The 12,278-nt window shown below is 37.0% G+C and overlaps 1 protein-coding gene across 1 annotated transcript; it reads right to left on the minus strand.

Moving 5' to 3' along the window:
- Nucleotides 1–7,202: 7,202 nt before the first annotated feature.
- On the minus strand, nt 7,203–8,174 carry LOC115743623 (21 kDa protein-like). The gene has a single exon (XM_030678478.2). It carries the CDS (start codon nt 8,033–8,035, stop codon nt 7,394–7,396), a length of 642 nt encoding a protein of 213 aa, XP_030534338.1. The 5' UTR covers nt 8,036–8,174; the 3' UTR covers nt 7,203–7,393.
- Between the last annotated feature and the right edge of the window lie 4,104 nt (nt 8,175–12,278).

Consider the following 12,278-nt stretch of genomic DNA (forward strand, 5'->3'; position numbering starts at 1 on the left):
AAGTCACCCAATTAAAGAAAAATTGAAAGTATTAAGTGGAATTGTAGTTAATCTATAACACGATTTGTTATCTTTTTGTTTAGAGAAATTTAACGAAAGCTCATATTACTGACTTTGCCAGAGATTCGAAATATGCATAATGCGCAGGCTAAGCAATTAGTTGCAAACGAAGCGCGTGCATACGGCATCTCAGATTGGCTTTTGAGAAAGCTATGATAATCTTTTAGTGAAAGCTGCTGGTGAGCTAATGAGGATTGTTTTTCCCTATTGTGGCTCTACACTTTGGCTGGGACATTATCAATGAAGAAGTTATTGGGTGCGCTGGGTACATGTGAACCCAATGCATTTTAATCCTTTAGATAATGCGGGTCCCGCGTTGACTCATCAAAACCAAAGGCTGGGATTAATTGAGATCACGTGTGTACCCGGAGCACCTAAGAACTTCTCCTGAATTCGAATATGATGCTGGAGAATGTGCCATCCAATAGCAGAACGCCACCTAAGCATTCAAATTTCAAGGCCACTTAATTTCTACTCTTACTTAAGCGTGTCATCACCCTCTCGTCGGCACTCAGCTATCCTGGTGCTTCTTCCTCCGAGGCAAGCGACCAACCCGGTCGCGATTGATAAATCTTGGTGATGAGTATGACACAACCTTTATTTTTTTAATTCGTTTGTTTCGCAAAATATCAACCATTGGAATTTTAAAAAATATATCATTGTTATTGCTTATAAAAATATTTCTTATTATTAGCAATAATAAGCTCCTAAATATTTTTATTGGTGATGAAAATATTTTTGGCTGACATTTTCACAAGAAATATATATATAGTCATAATTAGGAAAATCTTTTTCAAATTATGAGTTTCTAGAAAACAAACAGAATTTAAGCAAGTCCTAACGAGCTCAAATCAAATGGAGAAGTGAAATATGAAGCTCTTAGTAATGCCTGCTAAAGTAGGGGTGAGCATAGTAGATTTCATGGCTTGAATTTTTTTTTCTTTGTTCTATGTCTTCGTGTGATTCTACGGTATTTTATGACATCCCACGATGAGTGTGTAATGTGGAAACACAAGTATGAGCTTCCATTTTAGATTGTATCCACGACTAAGAATTTTACTTTGTTAATATTTCATATTCTTCGTGTTTATACATATGAATTGTGGTCGGTGGATTATAGTAGCAAATGACGGTCATTAGAGGTGATGATTCACCACGATCATTTCATTAAAAATACATATGGAACCTAGATAGACCCTAAAACTAACTATAAAATCTATGACATAGTAGGTTTCGGGTTTCGGGATATAAATGGTAAGTTCTAGGTCCCGAAAATTGATAAACCAGTTCCAACGAGCAAGTTCCATTACGGGACCTAGATCAACCTTGGAACCACTCACCCCCTATTCTAAAGAGTCTCGAGAAAAAGAGTTGTGGCGACAATTCGTGAGAATGTGGCAGGATTCAAGCTTGTGTGACGACATCTATAATCTCCAACTTGACTCTTAACATTGGTACTCATGGAGCCGGAGGCAAAGGCATAAACTCACCTTTCCGACAGACGCAAGCACATCGAGAATCAAAGCTAACAATGATCGGATTTGGAATGAGCGACTCAATAAGTGGGCTTCGCTTAAAACAAAGATAAAAAGAGAGTTGGGTCTTGATATTGGGGGAGAAGTGTAATGGGAGGAAAAGCTAATAGCCTTTTTGACTTCGTTACCGAGGGGGCGCTTGAATGATTCGACAATGAGATGTCCTTCAGGATCGTCTTATTGATGACAGATAGGACTAGCTCCCTTGCGTCCTTATTCCTTTCATAAGATATAAAAAATGAAATACCCCGTTTTTTTTTTTTTTTTTTTTTTTTGCGCAAGATGAGACACAAGTCAAAGCTCGATTGGATTAGCCGATGAGCTAGTTCGATAATGGGATTGTTTGTACTTTGGTCATGTAGGAAATTGAGCATGTGCCCAATGCCATGCCCACACCTATGCGTAGTTTTAACCATAGGTTCAACTATGACAAGACAATTTATGAAAGAAAATGTATTTTATTGCACTATTTTTTTTATAGGATGGTCCTCTTTTGCTAATTTTATGATGGAACAGAGGGGTTTTTTTTTTTTTTTTTTGGTGGTAGATGAAATGGAGTTCCATCGCTGAGTGGAGTGATCGTGCAGTTCCCTCGCCAAAAAAGGTGTTTTGATGTGAGGTGAAAAAATTATCAAAAAAGTTCTAAATCAATTACAACTGTGCCAATTCAGTCGTAAATATTTTTTATATCAATTCAATTCTAAATCTTTCGTATTTGTGTCAATTCAGTCCATCAGGCTAACTTTGACCGGCTGACGCCGACATGGACACCAAGACCGACGTGGCCTTTTTTAATAGTTTTTTTTTCACATTTTTATTTTTCTTCTTCTTCTTCCTAGAGATGGCTGGAGAGGGCTGAGATCTTGTTCTTGCAAGCCCTGTCCTTCATGACCAACTAGAGGAGGAAAAAAATAAAAGAAAAAGGAAAAAAATAAAAATAAAAAATTGAAAAAAATATCATAATTTTGTTAAAAATTATCACGTCGGCGTTGGCAACATCACATTAGCACTAGCCGGCATCTACATCGGATCTGGCCGGCCAAAATTTGTCGGATGGATTGAATTTACATAAATGCAAAAGGTTTAGGAGTGAATTAGCACAAATATAAAAAGGTTAAGGACTAAATTGGCCAAAAAAATAAGTTCATGACTGAACTAGCATAATTGCACTAGGTTTATAACTTTGTTGGTAATTTTCTTAATGTGAGGTTGACGTTGCTAACTTGCTATGCTATGATGTTTCTTTTCATCGTGAGTTAGATTTCCATGATATATGGTTCTCAAGGCTGTCTCATATTCCCCATATACGTACATTTTCTGGAATTTCAATTTTGATCATTATTATTTCAAGTAATTGAAAAAAGTTACTTGGAGAAGGTAATATACTCTGGAAGGGGAAGCATACGCCACAAGCTTGGACATAAAGCCATTGAACAAGAACATATTTTTTTCCCCTCTCTCTCTCTCCCATTGAACAAGCTAGATTTTCTATTTTTTTCTTGTTTTTCTCCCATTTGGGAGCTTTTCTCTTTCGATTTAGTCTACATATGGAAGCTTTTCTCTTCCTTTTTCCAGGAGATTTCTATCCCGATCTAGGTTAGATTTGGAGTTTTCCTTGGGAATCCTTTCGGGGTTTCCCTTTCCTCGGGTGTTATCGGTGAAAAAAATCCAGTTTCGAAGGACATCGGAAGAGCTTCGTGAAGGTTTCACTCTTACAAGTGTCAAATCTGTTCTCGTTCAATCTTGTTACTCTGCTCGGTGATGGTGTCGAGGATGTCAAATCTAGACGCACACCTTCGAAAGACAAAGCCGTAACAACAGATGGAGATCTCGGTGTGTGCTCGTTATTGAAGATGGATTAGGTGATCGGCTGCCGATTTTGGTATGAATAAGTCATAAATTTGCTCTTTAGGGGTGCGACCCATAACTTTGTTTTGATGATTTCTCTTATTATATGAAAATTATTTTGTTTAGAAATTGTCTTAGAGTTGTTTTGGTTTGCAGTTGATTTGCGATATATCTCTCTTGCATGCTGAGGAAGTGAATGAAATGTTATTTTGACAAAAAAAAAAATTCAATTAAAGATCAATGTGGAAACAAGCCACACGTTTATCTCATTAGGTTTTCTATGTCATAAGCTTTTTAAGAGAAAATTATCCGAGAAGTCTTAAACCTATAACACATTTGCCAATACAGTCTTACATCTTTTAATTTTATCAAATGAGTCATAAACCTTATACTGTTTTGAGAATCAAGTCATTCTAATCAATTTTGATCGAAAATCACCGACGTGGACGACGATCATCCTATGCGGCACCATCGGCAACAACATGGATAGTGTTTAATAAGACGTGAATTATGGAAACTTCTTGCGCAAGCAGAAGAAAATCAGGGGACAGAATTCAGCGCTTGGCTGGGTACCGATCACGTCGGAATCTCTAGGTTTCGTTGCCAGGGCCTCTCAGGCAACCAGGATTCGGCGACAAGCCTTTCGCGACGAAGCGGGCTTTTTTGCAACGAAATCTCAAGTCTATTGAGACGAAAGTGATTCAGTGGAGTAGCCCAGCTCTTTTGCAGCGATGGGACTCGCCCACCGTTGGGCCCCTAATGACACCATCGCATCAAGTACTTGCAATCCAACTTTCATCATGCTTCTAAGTGTTTCGGGGGATCTCCGCTCGTGCATCAAAGTTAGCACGGAAAATTATTCAATCAATCCTAAAATTTATTATACGAATATCAATTTAACTATAAATTTTTCGATTTTACTAATTTAGTTCTAAACCTTTGCTCATAGTATTAATATAATTCTTCCAATCAATTTTTATCGAATAATCGGTGACGTGACGGTCTAGTTATTATCGGCAGTTATACATGACACACCATCGCATCATTGATTTTCGGAGAGAATTGGCTGGAGGACCTACATTAGAATTTTGCATAGAGATTTAGGACTAAATTTGCGAAATTGAAAGGTTTATTACTGAATTGATAACCGTAATAATTTGAGGATCGATTAAAAAAATTTCCCAACGTTTTGTATCCACCAAAAATTACCTGAAAATGAAGATTAAGATTCTCTCAGTGCAATAGGGCAGCTCTCAACTCAACAAGGACCGTTTGAGATCATGTCGCATCACGTAGAACTGATCCCAAGTTACTCATATTTGAGCATGGCAATAAGAATTAATTTTAAAGAATTGGAACTAATAACATGTAATCAAAACCGTAACCTCTAAATTGCCGTGTTCCGTGCCACCTTGGAATAAAATGTATGGTTTAAATATCATAATCGTGGGGAAATTGTCCAAAAAAATCATAAATTTATTATACGATGGTCAATTCAGTATTAAACTTTTCAATTGTATCAATTTGATACTAAACATTTTGACAATTTATCATTTTAGTCCTAAAACTTTCAATTGTTTCAATTTTATCCTAAACCTTTTAAGATTTGTCAATTAAATCCTAAACATTTGGACCATTTATCAATTTAGTCTTTCCTGTCAATCTTGGCCTAAAATAGCTAATATGGCAGTCTATTCATCATCAATCGTCCTACATGGCATGATCGACACTAACGTGTACACTTTTATGTATCTTTTACTTTGTGAAATGTGTATGAATCTTTTGAAAGATTTCTTTTTTTCTCTTTCTATTTTTATTTGCTTCTAACTTTGGGCGATGGTTGGGCCTTGGCGATGAATAGCAAGGCTCAACTCTCGCTAGACTTGCCTATGGCCGATCGTCGGCTGTTGCCGAGGCCCACGTGACCTGCCGGAGGAAAAAGGAAAGAAAAAAAAAATCTCGTAAAAATTTAGAGAAGTTAAAACACATAAGAAATTATTCACGTTAATGCTAGTCCCGACATATAGGACAACAAGCACATACTAGACTGATAAGTCAGCTTTTTCCCACCAAAATGGACTGGAATGACGAAATTTATAAATTTTCAAAAGGTTTATGATTAAATTGACAAATTGTCAAAATATTTAGGATTGAATTTGCAAATTGTTAAAAAAAAATTAGCATTGGATTGACTGAATTAAAAAGTTTAGAATTGATATGGGATCCGTATAATGGGCTTATAATTTTTTTATGTTATACGGTCAATTTTCAGTTGACACAAAAAACCAAAGTTACGATGAATAGTTGTTGACTCATGCATAAACGTGCATCATGCATTGCATACGAGTCTGCATACAATTGCCCGTTCGTCGTTTAAGTTATAGTTAGCGGAAATTCCCTTTCAATGGGACAAAATGCGGTTCCGCTCGCGTTTGCACATGCATCCAGGTTCTTCACAATTTTCGCAATTTGTTTACTGCTTTGATTATTGGGTTTTGTTCGTGCATGTGTGATAACGACGGCTCGAAACCTAGAGTTGTCTTGACCTTGATGTTTTGTATTTTTCCTATGAAAAGATTACGACGAATTTGTTGGATTTATTCACACCTAGACTCGCATGAGACGAGTAAATTTAAGGAATAGTCGCTTTCGTAATTGCACTGATTTGTTTGTTAGAGTAATTGAATATTAAATCACATCGTCATCTAATAGCTTAAGTTTTTAAAACAATTGGCAGTGGTCTCACAAAATCTTACATAGTATCAAAGTAGGAGGCCATGAGTTCAAATCTTTCCAGGCTCCTATTTGTCTCCCCGCCTTTATCTAACAGCTATTAAGGGCATTCTAGTTCTTGGAATTTTTAAATTTGCGTTTTTATGGGCATTCAAAAAATTCATTATCGGCATAGACTTGGGAAGCGGCAAGCTCGCTCCGTCAAATTGCTGACAATGGTGTTTGTTAATTTTCGGATGCAAAGTCAGTTGGTTTTCTAATATCGAATCGAATACTACCTTTACTTCAAAAGGTATTGAACACAACTCATCCTGGGGGAAAATTACAAAAAAGTCCTAAACCTATTATAATTGAGCCAATTGAGTCTTAAATTTTTTTTTTTTTTTGGGCCAAATGAGTTTTAAACCTTTTGCATATGTGTTAATTCAATCCTCTTGCCCTATCGGCGCTGACTTAAACAAAATTTTTAATGATATTTAAGTATTTTTATTTTACTTTTCTTTTCTTTTTTCTTTTCCTTCCTTCTTTTTTGTTTTGTAACCCGGTGTGGCTGGCGTTGCCAGAGCTCGCCCGGACGTGGGCGAGGCATTTGTAGCAGCGGGCCAAGCGGCCTCCCCCAAATCTAGGCGAGGTTGGCCTTGCCCGGATCTGGACTAGGCAAACTCGTCTGCGGCCCTCAAGGCCTGGGTGAGGTCGGGTGAGGGCCACGACCTTCGCTAGCCGCAGCTCACCAACTAGATGGAAGAAAATAACAAAAAAAGAAGAAGAGAGAAAACCCAAAAAATAAAATAAAATAATATGAAGACATAATTAAAAATTTGTTCACATTAGCACCGGTCGGCCAAGAGGACTAAATCAACATAAATTTAAAAGGTTAAATACTCAATTGGCAAAAAGAAGAAGAAGATTGATTTGACATAACAGCAATAGATTTAGGACTTTTTTTAGTAATTTTCCCGTCATCTTGGTATACTATAAGAGCATGCATGTACCCATCAAGAGTATCTAATAGGATTTTGATATTTGAAGGGTGTCTAGTAAATATGTATCACTCCTGCATAAAGTAGAAACATTTACACAACTAAATATCTTCATTAGCCCAATTTTTTGGGCCAACAAATATAATATCACAAATCTCTACACGGACGATATGTAACGACACACTAGAGAACATGGAGTCTGAATCCAACTTACGACTAGAGAGAGTCGCAATTAGACTATTGGAGTCTATTTATGAGAGCCAAAGCATTGCTAGTTAACTGAGCCGCCCTCACAATGCTGTTTCTAATTGGCCCTTTAACTTCCTTGTTGTTACTAATGCCACCCTCTTGAAACCCATCCATGCAAGTGTCCTCGTCGGTTAAAGCAGCACTCACCCAAGTCTGTATGTTGCTCATGTTGGCCTCGAATTCTGGGCCATCAAGACCCTTCATCGCGGCCAACGACTGGCGGATCTCGTCGACCGAGTCGCTTATGGTCTCGACGCAGTCAATCACCGCCCCTGCAGCTCTCTTGCTCAGGCCGCCGGCCTTCGACAACTTGGCCACCGTGTTAGAGGCGGATCGCGCGCTCTCCAGGGTCACCGATAGAGCCGCATTGGCCATCTCCTTACGGCTCGTTTGGATGGTGCTCGCGTAGGAGGAGAGCGTCCGGTAACACACGTCCGGATAGATGGTGAACCCGCATGAGGTCTTGATGAACTCGGCGTTGGATGACGAGTGGTCGAGCATCGATGAGGCCAGGCATGGTTGGCCAATTGAGAATAGAATGAAGATGGCGGTGGTTGAAATTGCAAGGGCATGCCTTGGGATGGTGGAAGTAGAAGAAGAGGACTGGTTTTTAGACGTCGGTGATCCCATGGGGGCAGAGACTATTAATTGCTGAGTTGAACAACAGTAAGTACACACATGTTTTTGGCCTAAAAGCCCTTCTTATAGCTATAGGCGTAGCATGAAATTGGGAGTTTGGGACAATGTGAGGGACTCTTTGGCTGGGCTCTTCGGGCCTGAAAAATGATTGAATGGTGACGAAGGGGAGCAGATGCACGGCCAGAAGCGAGAGATAAGGTGGGGTTGATCCACATGCAACGGAACATGGAGGAGGACAAATGGGGTCGGGAATGTGAAAAGGAGAGAATTATTTTCGAACATGGTAGAGCAAACATGGAGTTCTTGTTTTGCTGGCCCTCGCCATTCATCCCTCCGTAAGCATTAATTTTAGGCAAAATGACATAAATAGTCGTTGGATTACAGTTTTGAAAAATATTTAACTTGGTTCCTGAACTAGAATTAATGAAAGGATTATATTAAACATCTTCATATAGTTCAGAAACTAAGTTGAACATGTTCCAAAAGTTCATAGATCACATTGGTCAAATTAAAAATCCAGAGACCACTTTGCACGTCGAGTTAAAGTTCGGGGACCATATTGGTTAAATTAAAAGTTTATAGACTACATTGCACATTAGATCAAAGTTCAAGGACCATTTGTGTCATTATCTCTTAATTTTATTCGTAAAAAATTATCCAAAAAGTCCTAGACTTATTGCATTTTTGTCATTTCAGTCTCAAACTTTCAATTTTTTCAATTCAGTCCTAAACCTTTTGATAATTTGTCAATTGAATCCATCCTGTCCATTTACCCGGAAAATGCTTACGAGGATACCCAATCAGCCCCGGCAAGGCCTACATGGATGACCGGCACCGATGTGAACATCAGACATCAATAGGTTTAGGCATTTTTGGACAAACTCTTAATCCATATCCTTATACAATACTAGCTATACCAGTATACGAAACGAGGTAAATCGGACCCAACTAATGCAATGTATTCGTGGGGCTTAACTTCAGCAGGCATCCCAAATCTAACATCGCCCTTGGTACATCGAAACCCGTTTTCAATCAAATTGCTAAGTCAAAAACTTTAACTAGATTATTTTTGTTAAACCATGTGACAACCTTGAATTAGATGATTACATCAATCATTTTTTCAAATACACATCAGAAAATTGTCCAAAAAGTCCTAAATTTATTGTATTTTTGCCAATTTAGTCATATATATTTTAATTTTATCAAGGATGGTGTTATTTCCATCTTTATTTTAACTAAGACACTCCTTTTTTCAGTTAAATGACCAAAATACCATCCTTTCCCTTGTCAATTTATTATTTGTGTTTATATAAAGCTAACAAAAAATCTATCCTTACTTCTATAATCTTTCTCATTAGTTTTACAATAAAAATGCTCCATTATACTCAACAAGATATCATCTTATCATGTATCATGCTGTCACTTTGCCTAGTGAAAGTTGTTAAATCCAATTTATTGTTTCATATTGTCAATCACAAAAGCAACATAGGATGTTGTAATTTCCTATATATGATGGCTTATAAGCACACAATTGATTGCTTATTTTTTTTATCAAACATTTTGAGACTATATTTCAAAGTTGAAGTTAAAAGTCAATCTATACCTGATCTTGATCAACAATGGAAAAGAAAAATTGAAATATATATATATATGGTCAAATTGAAAAAAATATTAAAAAGGCTAGTTTGTTGGAAACCTCTGCAAATGTTAAATATGGTTATGTTTAAATCATATCGAAAATATGAACAAAACATAAACACAAAAGGGGAAAAAAAAGGAGCTTCATGTCGTTCTATTATCGATTGTAGAATCAATCTTAGACCAATTGGATCAAAACTTTAAAATATAGTTAAAACTTTTCTGTGAAGTAATTTGATGTTAGCTTTAGAGTGAAGAGTGTGTAACAAGATTGTCAATCCCCATTTTGCAATTCAGGTTAAAATGTGAAAAGCACAAAATAAACAACGTTTAACTTTAAAAATCCATAATTTTTTTTTGGAAAAACACCAACAAAGTTGAAATTAGCAACATTTTCGAGGCAACGTAATAACATAATGCAAGATAAGATGATATCTTATTGAGTATAAAGGAGCATTTGTATTGTGAAATTGACAAGAAAAATGATAGAAATAAAAATAATTTTGTCAATTAGTCTAATAGAAAAAGAAACAATAAATTGAAGAGAGTGAGGGATGAGGGCATTTTGATTGTTTGACTGAAAAAATAAATGTTTTAGCCAAAATATGGGTGAAAATAGCCGCCCTATTGTCAATTGAGTCGATTTGGTCAATTTTAGCTGAAAATCACCGACCTGGATACCGGCAGTCCCATGCGGCACATGACTAATCGACATGAATATTTTTTTATAATACGTAATATTTTTCAAATTTTAAACTTTTTTTTTATTTTCTTGTCTTTTTTTTTTTTTTTGGAAGTGGCCGCTGAAGGTCGTTGGGCCCTCACCGGCCACTTCCGAAAAACAAAGAAAAGAAAGAAAAAAAAATAATTAAAGTAATAAAAATGTAACGTAATATAAAAAATTGTCCATGTCGGCTCTCTGACCGTGTCACGTTGAATAGCCCGTATCCACATCGACAAAAAACAAAGAAAAGAAAAGAAAAATAAATTTACATAAAAAACACATCTTTTTAAAAAAATTGTCTAGAGGTCATGCTACGTAGGACAATTGATGTCCACGTTAGCGATTTTCGGAAAAAAATTTGTCGGGTTGCCACAATTTGAAAAATTTTAGGACTCAATTGACAAGATTAATAGATTTAAGATTGAATGGCCTAAATATAATAGATTTAGGACTTTTTAAATAATTTTTCCACTACACGAGGAGTCATTTGAGAAACAGAATTTAGTAACAAAGTGCCAGTACCTATCTTTTGAGCGTAGAGGCAATAGAACCATGCGTGCAGCCTTTCATTCCTAAGTTTTCAAATCTAATAAATCTGTTTGCATTTGAACATAACTTGCACAATATGGGGAAATTTCTCCTCGTCCATGCCATTGAAAAGACTTAAGATCCTGCAGGTCTCGAAAATGTTCATCCGCACGTCCGACATGGCACATAAATATTAAAAGTGTGAAAGTTTCATATGGCGCTTATTTTGGAATCAAATTTTTTCATCGGATCACTTTAGTGCTACTTAAGAAAAACTATCACTTAAGTGTCGATTCCAATTTAACTTATTAGAAATCTGATGTGACTATCAAGCATTTTTCCATATTCCAAACCCTAATTCAATTTTTTGGGGCAAATTCTAGCACTCTAAATTCAAAGTGTTAAGATACTCAAATCCATCTTATCCTTTCTGGCCAATCCTGAAGATGGCCCATGAGCTTTCAGATTTTTGTTTCACGAGTGCAATTCTATTTTGGCCCAACTCAAGGTGGTGGCCGTGGATTATACCTCCTGCGAGGCTAATGAAGCAGCGGATTGGCTAGCCAAATCCCACCAGAGGAATGCACTCCTGTCCATCTGGAGTGCCAAACCGCCCCAACATTTATGGGATTTGTTATCTTTTGATTATGCAAAATCTAGTTTGTGTAAGTCCGTTTTCACCGAATGAATGATGTCAGCTTCATTTCGACAAAAAAATAAATAAATTCTTGCTATATAGACAATCCCAAAATTAACGGCTGAAGCATGCGATGGAAGCAGGAGCATGACGAGCGGCTCAAATTCGTTTCAACGAAGCTTCGGCTCAAATTCTTGTACCCTAATTCCTGTGGACTCAGACTTCGTTCTTTTGCGTCATCGCCCGTCACTAGTCGTCACTACTCTTCACTGCTTGCATTCGTTCTCCGTCAGTGTCATTGCGTTTGAGAAAGCATGGTGAATGATCTTTCTGTCTGTTTTCCGTCCATGAAGCTTGACTAGCTTCAAGCTCGGTTCAAGCATCACCACCGAAAGTCGACCTTAACCGGAAAAAGCTTCCAGCACTTCCTCCTATCATTGCAACTTTCAATCACGAGAGTCGTCCCTAAAGAAACTACGTACTTTACTTTATTTTGCCAGGTGGACAAAAAAAAATTCCATGCTGGACTCCAATTTCTTTTAAAAAGCCATGTCGGAGCAAAAAATTAATTTGAAATTCCATATAGAACTTTTGGTTGAAATTTGTCCCAGAGTCTTTCGTTTTGCGAAAAATAGTGTTTCTGAAAAATGTTCTCTAGAAAGTTATTTTCTCGAAAAATGACAACGTTTTTCGGTATTCGATTGAAA

Source organism: Rhodamnia argentea, chromosome 7, assembly GCF_020921035.1.
Source record: "Rhodamnia argentea isolate NSW1041297 chromosome 7, ASM2092103v1, whole genome shotgun sequence".
NCBI classification, from domain to species: Eukaryota; Viridiplantae; Streptophyta; class Magnoliopsida; order Myrtales; family Myrtaceae; genus Rhodamnia; species Rhodamnia argentea.

Bases quoted from the DNA above. Each gene is read 5' to 3' on its own strand.
- LOC115743623 (XM_030678478.2), bottom strand. From the start codon at position 8,035: ATGGGATCACCGACGTCTAAAAACCAGTCCTCTTCTTCTACTTCCACC.